Source organism: Suricata suricatta, chromosome 17 (assembly GCF_006229205.1).
Source record: "Suricata suricatta isolate VVHF042 chromosome 17, meerkat_22Aug2017_6uvM2_HiC, whole genome shotgun sequence".
NCBI lineage: Eukaryota > Metazoa > Chordata > Mammalia > Carnivora > Herpestidae > Suricata > Suricata suricatta.
This window is the reverse complement of record NC_043716.1, coordinates 14,642,033-14,659,250: the sequence shown is the minus strand read 5'-3', so window position 1 is coordinate 14,659,250 and position 17,218 is coordinate 14,642,033. Positions and strand designations below refer to the sequence as shown.

Here is a 17,218-nt window from a genome sequence, read left to right as displayed (position 1 = left end):
ATGAAAAGGTGTGTCATCCAGCAGGGCCCCTGCCGCACCTTCCTCCCTGCTTTGTCGCTCAGCAGTCCCAGAGCAGCAGGAAGCCCTGCAGGACAGTGCTGCCTCTGCAGGCTACTACCAGGCCACCAGCAAGAGTGGCGGCCACGATTGTGATCTGCCCCGGCCTGCAAAGTGGGCTCACGCCCATTGCAGGTGCAGGCATCCGGGCTGGGGGCCTCGACCCGGACCTGCAGTTCCCAGCCAGCCCCGGGGAGGATGCTCAGGTGGGAAACTGCTGTCGTCTCAGCCTCTTTTCGCCCAAGGCCTGTCCCTTGAAGGCCTCCAGCTGGGACGGACTGAGCGGAGGCCTCTGCACAGGGTGAGAAGGCCGGGCCCTCAGCTGGGTGCCTGCCTCCCCCTGCCCCCCCCCCCCCGAGCCTCCCCCCTGCAGCCGTGGGAATGACAGCAAGATGGCCACAGCCGGTTCCCCGCTCCCCTCCGTTCCGCCCCCCCTCCCCCCGGAAGCTGGTCCACGCATGTCCACGCATGCTCCGCCACTTCCCCCGCCCCACTCCCGGAAGCTGTTGACAGACACACTTTTTGAAGCCCCTTGCCCTCCTGCCACCATCTGCATCCCCAGTTGGTCAGAGCCCAGCACTCATTTCATGCCGTGTTGTCAGGACCCCAGGAGGGGCGGTGCAGCCAGACACCCTGAGCTACCACCCATTCATCATCTCCTCAATAGCCACCCCTGCTAAGCCCCGCTGGGCCCCCCTCACAGGCAGCTGAAGTCACCCCGCTCTGCCGTGGGTGGAGGGAACAAAGCCGGTTCCCAGGATCCTGCCTTGGGGCTACACAAGCCCGCTCTACACAAAGCACAAATGGAAGCTGCTCAGAATGTATTAAGCTCTACCCCCTTTCAGATGGCTGAGAGAGAAAAGGTGGGCTCAGGCCAGCAGGGGCTGGGCCAGGGGTAGGGCAGGGGCGCTCCAGTAACTTCTTTAGAAATGTGGCTGAAGAGGCGCACTTGCAGGTTTTCTGTGTAGCAGGCACCAAGCCAGGCTCCAGCGGCACCATCCATCCCACCTGCCCCCCACCTCTCTGACTGGGAATGGGGTCGTTACCGTTTCACAGATGAGGGATGCTTCGAGAGCACAGGACCCCTCGCGTTGGTCCTGGTGCGAGCCACTCTTAAACCCATTTTTCAAGGGACAAGACCTGGACTCACAAAAAACGACTTCTCAAAGTCGCACGTTAAGTAGGTGGCGCAGAGGACTGAACGTGAGGTCAGTGTGACCCCAGAGGCATCGCTGTCCCTCCTGCTGTTCACGTGGACCCGCAGGTGGCCAGGCCGAGGCCTGGAGGGGAGGGTGCCTGCACCAGGACAGAGGGTCTGACAGGGTCATCCACTGCTCCAGCTCACCACCTGGCCGCCCCGTCCTTCCCGTGCTTTTCACCTGGGATCCTGACCTTGGCAGCTCTCTTAGCCCAGTTCTCGGTCCTCATGCTCAGAAGCAAGGCTCTGTGGAAGGGGATGGTTGTGGGGTGCGGTGACATGAACACTGACTGAGCACCTCCGAGCCAGGACTCCGCTCCTCCCAGGGCTAAGGGTGTTTATCTTGATCCCCTCCGCTCTGCCAGGCGGAAGTCCTCCCTTCTGAAGCCTTAGTAGACATGAAATTCATCTCCCTGTGGTTTGCGCGAGGGAGAGGGGAGGGGACACAGCGCTGTGCTCAGCTGGCCCAGGCCTCCTAATGGGAATTCGATCTACAGTGTTTGTCCAGGTGGCTGCCCTCTGTCATGAAGGCTGTTTGTTAACCCACATGGGGGCCTGAGCGCGGTGAGCCGTGCCAGAGATGCCGAGTCCGCCATCACCATTGCTGGAAGTGCTGGCCATTTCTGGGGTGGGGAGAAAAGATGATCCCTACCCATCTTCCTAAAGATCTGCCCTTTGAGAATGGAATGTTTGGGTGGTTTTTTGTTTGTTTTTTGGTCTTAGAAATCAATGAGCAGTAAATCTCATACCTCCTGTTTGCCAGCGTTTAAAGCCAGGCATGCCCCAGGCCCTACCTCTGCAGGGTGACCTGGGTCGGGGTGGCTATACAGAGCCCATTTCCTGTTATCTACCAAATGGAGGTCGGTCGCATGAAATGCAATCTCAGAAAGTTGCTCCCTTACAGGTCTGTCTTTTGTCTTTGGGTGTCTGGGTTTGCTGTTGTACTTAATAAGGGAAATTCATCTGGACGGTCTCTGGGAATGTAGGAGAAACGCGGCCACATGTATACGCTTCCGGAAGTACTGTAGTGGCCCTGTCTTCTGTACTGGCTGTACAGTTTCACCCCCAAAACCGCAGGGGTGCGGTAGGGACAGTGAGCTGTTTCTGTTAAAAACATTCCAGACTTGAAGTCCAGATTGGCCTCAGTTCACCATAGTGGGGCTGCAAATAGTTGAGAGGCAGTTGCAAAAGTAAGTGATCAGAAGACATCACATTTTTACAAAGCAGAGAGCATATTAGGGTTGTTTTTGTGCTACTGAAGAAAGAGGACTCGCCTAGTGGTTTGGGGGAGATGCAGAGAGAACTTCACAAACCCCCCACCCCCTCCCTGCTCCCTGTTGTGAGAGCCTATCCTTCCCGATGGCAGCCCGCTCTTCAGGGTGATGGGAGTGGCTGCCTTCCATGCCATCTGGGGAATCTGGGGACTCTGTGGCCTCTTTCTTGAAAACTTACTGGTGTTCTCCCCCTCTGGTGACTTCCAGGATGACATGACCGACTCCCTGCGAGATTACACCAACCTGCCTGAGGCGGCCCCTTTGCTCACCATTCTGGACATGTCAGCCCGGGCCAAGTATGTGATGGACGTGGAAGAGATCACCCCCGCCATTGTGGAGGCCTTTGTGAATGACTTCCTAGCAGAAAAGCTCAAGCCAGAGCCCATCTAGTAGGGCTCCTGCCTCAGGAGACGTTATTTAAAATTTGGTCTTCTCCTCTTCCTCCTCCCCTTCCTTCCCTCCACCCTTGGACTTTTCCAGCGTGTCCTGAATCACACAACCCAAGTGTCCAACCTCTCTGTGGTGCCTTGTTTTCTGCATTAACTCCTCAGCTCGCACCCTAAGGTGCACATGCTCTCAGCAGCAGAAGAACCCACCATGTTTGGAGACTGCCCGGGATTCCCGGGGCTGGCCTGCTCCGGCCAGAGCCGGGACTGCATCACACTCTCAGTCCCTAGCTCCTGGTGCAGTGTTTGCCAGGCGTCCTTCTGCTGAGCGAGCGTGAAGGGACAGTGCACTGGTGCTCTGGCTCGGCCTCTGGTGTCAGCATGCACACGCAGGGCCCCGGACAGCCCGGTGACACACGTCCATGCAGGTGCAGCAGGGAAAGGGCCGAGGCCTTGCTAGCCTCAGGTTAGAGCTGCCCGTGGAAACATCCCTTCCTGAGTGACTTCATCTAGTGACTCTCCCTTTTGGTGTGAGGGGAAAACACCAGCTTGGCAGTCGGTTCTTGGGCCGGGGATTTCACGATCTCAAAGGGAGCTTGTGTTCTTTTCTGGTGAGAAAAAGAGTAGTTGTGGTAATGATTCATTCAGTAACTGCTTACTCTGAGCTCCTACCACGTGCTAAGAACTTCTGATTTTTTCCTTGCATCTTTCTTCCTTGATCTTGCCTTCTCCAAGTTACTGCCTTCTCATACGAACAGCCTCTACTTGTCTTGGAATTCTGTTAATAAATTCTTCCCCTTGGACATCTTCCCGAGAGGAGGCACCCAGTCATGTGTTCTTGGAGGAGCCCCACCTCACCAGCACAGACCTCTGACTCGGCCTGGCTCTGGGCCCGGGGCCACTGGAGCTCTGCTGCGGTGCCTGTGTCCACCTTTGGTTACCCCTGTCATCCCTCTTTTCTTTGCAAAGCAGAACTAAAAAGAGAAAACAAATTACCAGGAGCCTAGCTTTCTCCCTCAGAACCTGCAGAAGGAGCTGTACACTAGGATGGCAGTGCGAGCAGAGGACACGTCAACTAAAAGTAGGCTTTGGGTCCACTTTGCTCAGCTCATGTAGCTCAGATCCCAAGCCGAAAATAACACCAAGCCCTTGGGACTTGGGGTGGAGGGCTTCACCTAGGGATTCCCAGGATTTGGGCCTATCTCAACCCGGTGTTAGGGTCTCTCACGTGATCGCAGGCCTTACCCTTGGCTCCGCTCACAGTACTGTCAGCCAAGACCACTGACTCAGAAAACCCAGCCCCCCGTCAGCCATTGGCACCGTTGCCCCTTGCTGAATTGGACTGTTGATTTGTAGTTCAGAGGTACAAAGTTAGCTGGTAATTAGACAGTTATGTGATGTCACAGCCTGAAATGCAATCACCTAATAAGAAATAAAGCAGGCATCTCTGGACATTATCCATGACTTGTCCTCTCCTGTGGTTAATACAGAAATCTTTTTGCTTGTGGTGCTGGGCCCTGGGGGGTGGGAGACAAAAAAGATCCTCTTGACTTTCATCGGATACCTAGTAGCTGTTTCAGAATTTTTGAGAGCCGAAACTAAGCAGCATGGTCATCTGTGGGATCCTAAGGCCAGGGAGCTCCTTCGGTCCATGCACCAGAGGCAGATCCCTGCTGCAGCCCTGGCTGGCATCTCTCCTGGTTCCACTTGCCCTTGTGGAGGGCAGAGTCTCCAGTCACAGGCATTCTCGTGGATACGGGTGCTCACTGCCTCCCACAGGGGAGCAAGTGCTCTGAAGGCTGCAGAAACAAGGGATCCCGCGCGGCTCTCCCGGTAGGGAATGGGCAACAGTTGGAGACCCTCAACCCCAGCTCTATCCTGGGCGAGGGGCTTCTCCAGGACCATTGCCAGTGTCTCCCCTGGAAGTGTGGTGGGTGTGGGGACGAGGTGAGGTCAACCCGACTCAGAAGATGGATTTCTGCCTAGGTCCTAGATCATGACAGCCTTGGAGGAAAAGTGGTCGCTCAGCAACTACTTCTCTTCTGGTGCAGGAGGAACACAGTCCAGGGAGGAGTCCCTGTAAGTCACCACAGCAGAAACATTCGGTCATCGGTGATTCTCCTGTGGCCCATACAAGGCTGATGGAACTGCTTGACACTAAGGTCAGCTGATCCTTGGCACCAGAATCCCCCTTTTAGAGTGGGTGTGTAGGCTGAGGTCACTGGGGAGGTTTACTAAAAAAGCTGTAGGTTTATATAGTGGCAGCTCTGAGGGGAAATGCTGGGGGAGGACCACTTCCCAGTGCCAGTAAAGACCTGGCTCAGTGGTGTGAGATCTTAAAGGCTCTTGGTGCAAAGTGGGTGGCTTCTTAACTCCCACTAAGCAGCTCCAAAATACCTTAATTCTTGTCACTAATTGGAAGCAGGTTAAAGCCCCAGCTGTGATACAGTCAACGGCTTCCATCAGCAGCAAGGAAAACCAGGCCCCAGCAGGTTGAGGCAGGAAGGTGGCTGTAAAAATGCCACCCTGGGCTTCCAGATTCTCTGCTCACCACAATGACTTCCAGATCTGACGCTACGCATGTTCACAACAGATGAGATTTTTTTTTACCTGTCCCCAGCAATAAAGATCCTGTTCACAAAAAGGGTGTGTTTGGAATTGGTATGTACAGTGGGCAGCGGTAAATGTCAGAGGGCAACTCAAGTTCCTTTCCAGAAGCTTCCCCCTGCCCCCTTCACCAAGTATGTCCTCAAATTCAGTGGCTCTCACTTATCCAAGCACAGGGAGCCAGGAAGTTTTGGCATCAGCCAAACTTCAAGTGGTAATTTTCAGACAGACTTTGTTTTTGCCTCTTGCCTAATTAAAGACACTGAAAAGCTGTTTTCTCCACCTGCTGCCTTGTTCCAGGGTAGCAAACAGAGTTCTGCAATGATCTAGACATAGAACATGGTCCAAGAATAGATCAGCAGGACCTAATGAGGTGTCGCTGTGTCTGCTTAGGGAGAATAGCACATGTGTGCACGCACATGTAGACTTGGAATCGTGGCTCCAGGAGGGACATGAACAGGCAACTGGCCCAGTCCCCTCAATCACACAGGCTCGGGTGTGGGCACATCCTGTTCCGTAAGTCATTTCCCTGGGCCAGGCGGAGCAGGTCCATGCTTCCCCATGGGCCTGGGACATGGCCATGTGGCCAATGGGAAGCTTCGGCAGTGCCTCTTTGGGTGGTGCCGTGTGAACAGAGGACTGACTAGGAGGCCTGGAGCTCAGGGCCTGTCAAGTTCCCTGCAGCGGCGGTGCTGAAGAAGCGAGCACTGAACCTATATCCCTCTTTGTGGACACCAACAGGGGCAAGAGTCCCTATGGCCTTCTTCCAAGCAGGCTGCTCAAGGGAAAATTCTCTGTTGACAAATGGCTGTTGTCTGTTAGCTTCATTCTTGATTATTCAGTGTTAGTAAATAGTGCAAGTGACGTGGTTTCCAGGAACCAAGGCTGTTTGTAGGAAAATGTCACACTGGGTCCACTTCATGGCTGGGATTTCTCCTTCCAATGGGGGAAATATGACGTTAGGATGTCCTGGGCATGCCTCAAATGTGAAAGCATGAAGAAAATCCACTTCCTTTAAGGCATGCTGTGTTTCCACGGCCCCTGGGGCTTTTGGACTTCCCAAGCCAGAAGATGTGTTGCTGGATTTCTGTCAAATAATGTGCTAACCCATGAAAGTCTGTCCCAAAGCCCATAGGCTACTGTGCAGCCCTAAGGAGGCAGGCGGCCTCAAGTCTAGATGCTCATGCTTCACACAGGTCAGTGAGTGGCCTACACGGGCTGGCACTAGGATACAGGAGGAGGCATGATCTTAGGATCCAGGGCTAAAGAACTCTCCTTCAGACATCACAGGACTTGGAAAGAAGTCCGCTTGCCGGTCTGCAGTCTGCACCACCCCCTCCCATCACAGAGGTAGGAGGCCGGCTGGGAGGCCAGACTGTCGCAGATGTCTCATCCCCCTTTGTTCCCTTTGTGCATTGTGAAGCAGCAGCGGCTTTGGGGATGGCCCTCTGACAACGAGGCTTCAGCTGAAGGTGGCTCCCCTACAGGACGCATGTAGTTAAGAAAACCGATGCCACTTGTAGCGTATTCAGACCTTCTGTCCTGCGTGGGCTCTGAGCGTGGGCCGCGGCTTCCAGGGCCGATCCGCAAGGCCCCGGCTTTTAGGCTGTCTCAGCTGCACCAACACACACAGCCAGCTGGGTCAGACTAAGTTGCCCACAGCAAGATAGCTCATCCATTCGTCTTCCAGCCTGTGCACTCACTGAAGAGAGAAAGTTGTTGGAGTTTAAAGGTATCTACATGAGCGTTTCCTAAAGATCTTTTAAGTGAGTGCTAGGGCGGGGGTAGGCTTGGCCCAGGGGGCACCAGGCCCTGTGGCACAGCTGGTGGTTTTCGGCACTCGCCATGGGGCCCTGTGTGTGTGGTGCTGCTTCTGGAGACTTCATGTGGCAAAATGGCAAAAACACAGCTAAAACCAGCTCAGCTTGGGGCGCCCAGGTGGCTCATTCGGTTAAGCGTCCAACTTCAGCTCAGGTCATGATCTCACAGTCCGTGGGTTTGAGCCCCACAACAGGTTCTGTGCTGACAGCTCAGAGCCTGGAGCCTGCCTCGGATTTTGTGTCTCTCTCTCTCTGCCCCTCCCCCGATCACACCGTCCCTCTCAAAAATAAAAACATTAAATAAGTAAATAAATAAAAGCTCAGCCTGGAAGGGGACATCTGGTGTTTCAAGATCCACAGGGCTAGTGGTAGGAGGTCACAGGTGAAACTGGTACAAACCGGTCCCCATAGGTCTGCTTATCCTCTGGGCCTTAAGGACCTGGTTTTCACCATGAGCTGGGGGGAAGGGAAGGGGACACTGCAGCTCTCCCTGCCTTGGAAGCCCCAAACCAGGGTGAGGCCTCCCAGTGTGAGTTCCAGGCATATGGGGACATCAGCATTTATCCAGAGCTACTTTCCCAGGGGTCCCATTCGAAGGAAGTTTTCCCTGCGGCAACCACTTCCCTGAGTCTTTGGTCCAGCGTCTATCGGTGCTTCAGATTCTGAGAGAATGAGAATCTGGATGGGTCTCCACCTTCAGCACCTCTGAGCACAAATGTCCTACAAATTGCTCTCTGTGGAGAGAGACTCACTCCATCCTTTTTCAACAACTTCAATCCAGGAAAAACCCCAGCCCCTCCGTTCAGGCTTGGAGTGGTTTTGAAGCGCGGCCGCCACCTTGTGGCAGAAACCTCCACTCGTGCTCCGCTCCACACAAAGGCCAGGAGGCGGCCGCTCGGTCAGCTTGGCCAACCTTCTCTTCCAGCCAGTGGAGGGGCTGTCAGACGCTGCTCCTTCTTTAATTCTTCTTTTCTGGGGAAATGGTGAAAAACCAAATGTTGGCTTTAAAATTGTAAAGAGTTCGAGAAAGCGACTTTCCACCATCATTCAACAAAGCAGGGCATCACCACTGTTTGCTGCCCTTGTGGTCATTTTAAAGAAAAGGAAAAGTTGCCCTCCTCTCTGCTAAATTATATCCACCAATGTGCAAAAAGAACTCACAACGCATGGTATATAAGCCACTGGCTGTAAAGTGAAGGGGACGCAAATTTCTTTTCCTTTCACCCAGTGTGATAAAGTAGGCTTAGAATTATTTGCTGGATACTGTTCTGCGTTTTGTTTTTCCTAACAGTAACAAGACATAGGGTTTGTCGTCCGGTCATTGATCTTTTTTATTTTATTTATTTTTTTTAAAGAAGGATTTCTGTTCAAATTTTTTTATGTTTCTTTTATTTATTTTTGAGAGACAGAGAGAGACAGCTGGAGCAGGGGAAGATCAGAGAGAGAGGGAGACACAGAATCCGAAGCAGGCTCCAGGCTCTGAGCTGTCAGCACAGAGCCCAACGCAGGGCTCGAACCCACGAACCGCGAGATCATGACCCGAGCTGAAGCCGGACGCCCAACCGACTGAGCCACCCAGGTGCCCCATTGATCTTTATTTTTAACAAAAATCAGCAGGAACAACAATCCAGGGACAAGCCTTCAGGACGCTGGCTTCATCCTTTCAGTGACCTCGTTTTCTTAGCACTTTTCCAAGATGCCGAGAGAACAAACGTCAACAGACTCCAGGGGTACTGAGCTGCCTCCCAGATCTAGCCTGCTGGTGTGACAGGCCTCGTGACCCTGGTGAAGCTGGAGGACCATGGCCCCAGCCTCGGCGGGCTTAGTACTGTATGAACACTGTGGGCTCTTCTACCTTCTAAAAGCTGACGGGGCCTCGAGGGTCTCAAGAACAATCCGTGGGCCACTTGCATCAAACATCTGTATGAGGCCCTGGGCAGGCCCAGACCACAGTGGGGCACCAGCCTGGGAGAGCACAGCCAGCCAGAGACTGTTCCTGCAAAACCCCCTCCCGTCAAGCATACCGAAGCAATCCAACTCTGCCACTACTTGGGGCACGAGTCACGCTTGCTCTCTGGGCTCTCTTGGGAGCTGGGGGAGACCTCAGAAAGAATTCTCACCCTTGTTACTTTTGAGGATAAGCAGAAATTCATGGAAATCCTGATTTTTCCAATAATCATATTACATCTTGCCCACCTCTTGCCTCCTGAAAAGGGCCTGGGAAACCCCAGTAGCTGATCCTGCCTATCTGTCTCTTAACAATGCAGCAGGCGCTGGGCACCACCTCAAACCAAGGACTGACTTCCACGATCCCTCTCAGTGTAAATTCTGTCCCTGCTCATGTGTTCTGCCCTTACCCGCAGTTGCCTTTTCCCTTCAAAAAGCAGGATGCTTGCAGCCATAGCCGAGTTTAGGCTGTCCACACCGGGCACAACGGGGATCAACAGCCTCTTGCCCCCGGTGCTCTCGGCCAATTGCAGGGACTCCAGGCTCACGCCGTGGGTCTCCCCGCCTATCACCACAGCTGCTGGCGCCTCTGTCCAGTCCAAGTCATAACTCTGCACCTCAACTTCAGGGAGCCAGGCTTTACTGGCTCCAGCTTCTAGATCCTCCTCCTCCTCATACTTGTGTAACTTCGAGAGTTGTTGATCACATACCCAGCCGTGATCAATGGCTTTATTAGACATGTGAGCCTGGGCGTAAAGACCACAGTTGTCAGCCACGTAGACGCGGGTGTCGGTGGGCAGGTGGTCAGGCACCGTTTCCCAGTCCAGATTACTGACGATGGGCACCTGGAAATGTGCACCCATTGCTGCCCGTAGAACTTTGGGTTCCCAGGCATCCACACAGCCTAGAAAATAGAGACAGGATCCAATTAAGATTATAAACCTTCCCAGACAAGGAGTTTTTGCAGTAAATCAGATTAATTCCGGATCAGGAGAGAAAGCAAAACATGTCCTACTGTAGCCTTCTAGATAGCCTGGACCTCTGCCTCCCCAGTTACAGCAGTGCCCAGCAAAGGGACTGCAGGGTGGCCTCCTGCTGGCGCTAAGTGAGACCGTCTCCATCCCTGCAACAGCTGCCATCCACTCGGGCCAGACACAGCACAGGAGAGGCAAAGAGCTTTAAAGTCCCCAAGCTCAAGGAGCTCATGGTACTGTGAGCGATGGTGGTCGGACATTATCTGAACACGTGACTACAGTATCAGTAGTTGATGTAAAAGAAGTATGAACGGGGCAACAGAAAACCCTTGTACTGAACAGAGCGATCAGGAAAAATGTCCCAGAGAATATGACACTGAGATGGATCTTGAAGGATAAGAGGAAGCTGTCAAAGAAAGGTGGGGGCAGAGGACAGAATGATAGAAGGGGGAAGAGCGCCACAGTCCAAAAACTGTTAAGTAAAGTGATCAGGCCAATAGCAGGTGGGGGTGGAGTGGGAGATGAAATAGGAGGCAGGCAAGGACCAATTTAAAGGAGGCTGGGTATGCCAGATTGAGGAGTTGGGATTTTATCCATTGGACTATGTAATACTGCGAAAGGATTTTAAGCAAAGTAGTGACAGAATCTGGTTTACATTTTAGAAAGACCCATTTGGCTTCAATGTTGAAGCTGCACCAGAGCAGAGAAGACCCTAAAGAGGGGAAATTAGATGGGGGGCAATTACAGTGACCCATGGAGAGCCAAGGCAACAGTGCTCGCTCGCTTGCTCTCTCTCTCTCTCTCACACACACACACACACACACACACGCACACGCCTTCTCAAACCACAGAACTATTTTCTATATTGAGACACAGGCTAAGCCCAGCCACTTCCACGTGGTCTCTGTCAGGACCACAGGCTGGGGGAGACAGCTGGGCCAGGGCACCACATACCTGCCACCATCCCCTAACTTGTTAACACAACTCTCTGCATTATGAGTTGTTGTAAAAAGTAACCCAACTTCAGAACAGAGTAAGTAGGCAGGCCAAATTTTAAAAGGAAAATAAGACACAGAAGGTAACACTGCCCACTCCTGCTGCCAACCACGGACTTTCCCAGTCACTGCAGGGAACTGGGGTAAGAGCTGGGCTGTATGTCGAGAGGCTGCGGGCGACAGGGGAGGATAAGAGGGACCGAGACTCACGAGGGGAGCCATCCAGTGCGCGCCCTCTCCCTGGCGGGGAGTAAGGGACAGATGGGATGGGCCCCCTCATCCCCACGTCCTCCATGCCGGGCACCACACCAAGTGCTCCCTACTCCCCTCGTCCTATGCACCGGCCACCACCATGAACGCAGCAAGCACACCACACCGGCTCTCAGAGATCTCAACAATGGGGTGGGCAAGCGGGGTACCGATGATGGAAGCCCAGCACCTAGCTCTCATGCCGGCATCTCTCCATCTGCTCCATCTATTCCCACAACGTGTGACTGGGCTGAAGGGGTGAAAGGAGCAACTGAGGCAAGTCTCAGCAGCAGGTGTCCTTGGTAGCTTACAGTGAATGAGAGCTGGAGTGTGTTCGATGAATGCCCCTCACTCCCAACCCCCCTGCAAGGTGTAACAGGCATTTTAGGTCCCAGCTGTTAGGCAAGTCTGTTTAGAACCAAGCCAATTCATCCCAATTTCTGAGGACAGCAGAGAGAAATGTCATGAGGCTAACTTGTGTGGGGGCTTGGACCCATCCCGAGGCTAAGGCAAATGCATCCCGATTTCATAATCTTGTTCATAACCATAACTCCTTTTACAAGATTCAGAATGTCTAGAGTTAGGAAGGCTTCATATGCCCAACAGTTTAGGAACTCAAGATCACTAAATAAAGGACTTGAAATGAAGTGTTAAAACTGGCATCTATTTCCTTCCTCGACTGATTGTAAGTTCTTTAATATCCTGGCCGGTGTCAAAATAATCTTAAAAGATAACTGACATGTCCTGAAGTACTTAACGTTTGCCAAGCAGAGTGCTAAGTACCTCACGTGCACCGTCTCAATTCTCAGAACAACCCTACCGGGGAGATTCTGTTATGCTCACTTTACAGATGAGGAACATGACACTCAGAATATCGCTCACAGCCAAACGGCTAATCAGAGGCAGACCCAAGGTTCTAATCCATGTATGTCTGTCCACAGAGCCAGCGCACTTACATATGGCCGACCAACCCACCCAGGAACAAGGGCTCTGACCTTTGATGAGTAACACTTTGCGGCAGCCTGCACCAGCAGCAGATCTCAGAATGGTCCCCAGGTTCCCAGGGTCACGGAGATTGTCACAAATCAACAATAAGGGCAGCGAATGGCGAAGCTGAGTCTCTGGGTAGGTCATCTTAACGTGGTCAGGTTTGGCAAAAATCCCTGATGAAACAAAACAGGCAGCTCATTTGTCTGATTTAACATGGCGGATAATTTGGCTTTTCTTTTATGTGTCAATCTTTCTGTGTTCTTAGTTACACAATTATTACATGAATACATTCTGATTGAAAGAAAATCATACATAAACTCCTGTCATGACACCTCCTCCCCATAACTGTTTTCACTCTTAGAATGTATGTATCCCTTCAGAACTGGTTCCATGCATCTACCTACATATATTTTTCTAAACCTTTGTTTTTGAGAGAGAGAGACAGACAGACAGACAGACAGAGGGTGAGCAGGGGACTGGCAGAGAGAAAGGAAGACATAGAATCAGAAGCAGGCTCCAGGCTCTGAGCTGTCAGCACAGAGCCCAACGTAAGGCTCGAACCCACAAACCGGGAGATCATGACCTGAGCTGAAGTTGGGCGCTTAACTGACTGAGCCACCCAGGCGCCCCCCTACCTATATAAACGTCTACCCATACACAGGTGCTTCTTTTCTTTTACATACAAAATGCATACTCCATGTATTATCCTGTGATCTACTTACTCAGTCCTGTAACAGCAGATGTCTGAGACAACTTACCATGTCATACATCTATCTGGAGCTACCCGATTTTAACTGTTACATATTATTTTGTAACACGAACATACCACCTTTATTTAGTTCTTCCCCACCAACAACGTGATTATTTTCCACTTTCCCTATTATAAACAACCCTGCAATGAACATCCCTGTATACCTCTCTATGCATATGTCCCAACATTTCCCTATGAAAAACACTTGCATATAAAATCAATATAGGATGTGTGTGCACTTTTTAAAAAAATATTTATTTAACTAATCTCTACGCCAACATGGGGCTCAAACTCATGGCCCGGAGAGCAAGAGTCACATGTGCTCCCAACTGAGCCAGCCAGAAGCCCCAAGCACTCTTAATAGATACCACTAAACTGTCCTCCCCAAAGCTACTCCAATTTATTCGCACCAAGAATACATACCTATACTTAACCCCACCAAGAGTACGTACTTATTCTTAAATTATTTTTTGAGAGACAGAGAGAGACAGCACGAGCAGGGGAGGGTCAGAGAGAGAGAGGGAGACACAGAATCCAAAGCAGCCTCCAGGCTCTGAGCTAGCTGTCAGCACAGAGCCTGACGCGGGGCTCGAACCCACGAACCATGAGATCATGACCTGAGCTGAAGCCAGATGCTTAACCGATGGAGCCACCCAGGCGCCCCCACGAAGTCCTTTCATTTCTACCTGTATGGCTGCAGTGACGAGAACACTCTGCTAGATGCCTGACTCACCTAACTGGATTCAGAGATGTGCCAGGACCCTGACAGGCAGTCTTATCTCTTTCTCCTTTTACTCCACCTCTCAAATACGAAATAAAAGGGTAAGCTAAATAATATATATTCTTAAAAGCACACAATGATAAAAGCAGTCATAACGAAGAGGGCTACAGAAGTCCACGATGGTCTAGTCTCTATCAACACATGTGCCCAAAGTGGCCAGCATGGTAAAAATGAGTGATACTTGCACTGTAGCACAGAGAAGGGAATTAGAGATACAGCTAACAAGAGCACAGATACTTCGAGTGGAGGACTTTAGCAGTCCAAATCCCCACCCTAGGGGACCGGCAGGGTCACAGGTCCTTAGGACTTGCTGAGTTACAGAACAAGAGATGGTCCCCAAACTTCCTCTCCCAACTAATAGCTGTACTTTACCCACTACAGGAAAACACATGCACAACTGGCAGGAGAGACTCTGGCCTAAACACAAGAATACTGAAGATAACATCCCCTACCCCGACTGTCCCTTACTATCCAAGAGAAACCTCTACATTTATTGCCATTCAATTCTCAGATCTAAAATATAATTCCAATGTCAAAAAGATATTAAGAATTTAGACTTCCCATTAATTAGAAAAAAGATTTTCTTTTTCCTTTTTTAAATAAATTTTTTGGGGCCCCTGGGTGGCTCAGTCGGTTAAACGTCCGACTTTGGCTCAGGTCATAATCTTGCAGTTCATGAGTTTGAGCCCCGCATCAGGCTCTGTCCTGACAGCTCAGAGCCTGGAGCTGCTTCATATTCTATGTCTCCCTCTCTCTCTGTCCCTCCCCTGCTCATGCTCTCCCTCTCTCTCTCAAAAATAAATAATAAAACATTAAAATTTTAAAATAATATATTTTTAGAAAAAAGACTTTCTAAGTGCTCATAGACACCACAGTCTCTTAGAATCTTAAGTTAGGAGAGCCTGGGTGGCTCAGTCGGTTAAGTGTCCAACCTTAGCTCAGATTATGATCTCACAGTTCATGAATTTGAGCCCTTCATCAGGCTAGGTGCTGACAGCTCAGAGCCTGGAGCTGCTTCATATTGTGTCTCCCTCTCTCTCTGCCCCTCCCCCAGTCGCACTCTATCTCTCTCCAAAATAAATAAGCATTAAAAAACAAATATAAAAAAAGACAGTTTCCTATTCAATGGGCTAAACACAGTAACAGCTTGCAGCTTACGGCTAAGACCTACTTCTAAAATAAGGGGGTCAATGACAGAAAGGTTATTACACACTGGCAGTGGTCTTGTCCAAATGGAAGGCTAAATTCTTTAGTAAGCATTTTCTTAAATTTTAGATGGACATTAGAGGTTGAAGAAGCAACCTAAAAATATAATGTTCGAGGAAGAGTAGTTATTCCTAGAGACTATAAAGAACCATAATACAAATGATGACCCCCCACCCCCCCAAAAACAAAACTGGCTTCAGCTTCCACTGAGAGTACTGTAAGATGCACAGATTTGAGAACTGTATTTTTTTGGGTGTCTCAATGTCGGGGCCCAGTAGGCCAAAAAACCTCCTGCATGGCAGCAGTTGATGGCAAGGCTTCCGGGGCACAGGAGAATCTATATAAGTGACCGTTGATGGCTATGCCTCCAGGGCGCAGGTGAACTATTTGGGAAGTTGCAGAACAAATCGAAAAGACTGTGAAACAACATTTGGCCTTCTGGGCCACACATGTGGCTTCTGTTCATCCTGTCTATGATTTTCTCGTTTCTTTGCAAAGAGGCATATACTTTTAGGCTTTGAATCAATTTGGGTCAATCAGTAACTCCAGCCTTCCCTTATTTTGTTTTTGTCTCTAGCTCACTGTCTGCTGTTGGGAGTAAACACAAACCTCTGTCAAAGATTTACTTCTTAAAGGATAAGCGTCTTGCCCAAGAAGAACTGCTGAAGGGCCTTAAGGAATATAAATCCCCTAAAAGAGAATTCTTTAGGCTTATCTTATGCTTAAAAACAGACTTTTGTTAGGGAATCCCTCCCTTGTAATGACTTATTTGTTCCTGTTATTTACTACTGTCCTGACAAGAATGACCCTTTCTGGAGCATGTCTTTACTTCAAGGACCTTGAACTATCTAATCATTAAAGAAAAAATGTAACCACCCACGGTATGTAAGACACTGACTATCTTAGTAAAATGTGGCTTTACCACCATTCACGTTGTCTGTCTTCTTTCTTATAGATATGGGCTGACACCACCCCCCCTACTCAGGACCTTTCGCCTGGGGTGCGTGGGCTGGTCCGCATCTCAAGAAAAGGTTAGGCAATAACATTTTGAATTTGATTTAAATAAAACTTGCTACCTTAAGATAGTTACAAATAATCTTAGGTCTCTACTTCTAGGGACACGCTGTATAAGCACTGACCCATTATTCCTTGTGGTGTTACTAGGTCGGACCAAACCGTGATATCCTCGAATTTCACTTTAATGAGGCTGACACCTTTCAACTTATCAACCGGTAACTCCTTTATGTATTCCAGGCGGCTAAAGAAGAAAACTTTTGGTACAGCACCAGCCTTGAGAGCATCTGCAATCAGCCTGCGACCTTCCAGTAGGATCTTCCCATGCTTTTCCCGAAATGACCTGGACTTAACAATTGTCATTACACTGCTGTGGGTGGAAACAAAAAGACGGGTTAATTACCAACATCCTTGTTACGGAGACACACAGAAAGAACTTCATGGACATTAACAAAGGAATTTCAAGGAAAACACTTATTCTGCCCTCCATGCATTATAAAAACCAATAGGTTGCACGTGGAAGAAGTCTTCCAAAAGGAGGAAAGACGGTAAGGTCCCGTTGGCAGGCGGGAAGAGAAACGGGAATACATGACAAGTCTCAGGAACACATCACCTCAGCCTTCTGTCCCCGGGTAAAGCTTTATCATAGCGAAGCCCCGAATCTTCCCAGGTGCAGGGCTTCTGGGATGGAAGCACCTGAAGCGACGGCTTCCGTCGCAGCTCGTGGGGAGCGGTCTCTGCCGCCGCTGTGCGGGGCTGCTTCCCAGCACCAGGCTTCCGTTCCACCACCTGTCCGGATGGAAACACCGCTCTCACGGGGCTCCGCCGCAGCGCCCGGACCCAGCGCCGCGCGTGGAAGTCCCAAGTTTGGACCACCGGCAGCAGCGGCCGGGTGGCCCAACCTAAACCTTTCAACCGCGCGGCCATCTTTCCTCGCGCCTTGGGTTGCGTCACGGAAGCGCGCCGGCG

The 17,218-nt window shown here is 50.8% G+C and overlaps 2 protein-coding genes across 3 annotated transcripts in view; one reads left to right on the top strand and one right to left on the bottom strand.

Moving 5' to 3' along the window:
* The window catches only part of NXN (nucleoredoxin), a 38,642-nt gene extending 34,266 nt beyond the window's left edge, over positions 1–4,376 (top strand). Inside the window, exon 8 of the mRNA XM_029928905.1 lies at positions 2,737–4,376. Within this exon, the coding sequence (XP_029784765.1) occupies positions 2,737–2,919 (183 nt within the window). The 3' untranslated portion in view covers positions 2,920–4,376. The remainder of the gene's footprint in view (positions 1–2,736) is intronic.
* A 4,544-nt stretch (positions 4,377–8,920) lies between these two features.
* MRM3 (mitochondrial rRNA methyltransferase 3) lies at positions 8,921–17,197 on the bottom strand. 2 transcript variants are annotated; one of them, XM_029928775.1, is made up of 4 exons: positions 16,863–17,197; positions 16,375–16,619; positions 12,503–12,670; positions 8,921–10,193 (listed from the first exon to the last, which is right to left on the bottom strand). In XM_029928775.1, exons 1-4 carry the CDS (start codon positions 17,174–17,176, stop codon positions 9,628–9,630), a joined length of 1,293 nt encoding a protein of 430 aa, XP_029784635.1. In that variant the 5' UTR covers positions 17,177–17,197; the 3' UTR covers positions 8,921–9,627. The 2 variants fall into 2 exon arrangements, with proteins under 2 accessions (XP_029784635.1, XP_029784634.1); XM_029928774.1 differs by having other exon boundaries at positions 16,450–16,619; positions 16,863–17,188.
* Positions 17,198–17,218: the final 21 nt, after the last annotated feature.

Excerpts from the sequence above, each read along its gene's own strand:
- MRM3 (XM_029928775.1), bottom strand. The coding sequence starts at position 17,176 with ATGGCCGCGCGGTTGAAAGGTTTAGGTTGGGCCACCCGGCCGCTGCTG. Across the intron at positions 16,620-16,862 it reads CCCGGGGACAGAAGGCTGAG|CAGTGTAATGACAATTGTTA; the intron begins GTGATGTGTTCC and ends TTCCACCCACAG. Across the intron at positions 12,671-16,374 it reads AACACCACAAGGAATAATGG|GGATTTTTGCCAAACCTGAC; the intron begins GTCAGTGCTTAT and ends TTGTTTCATCAG.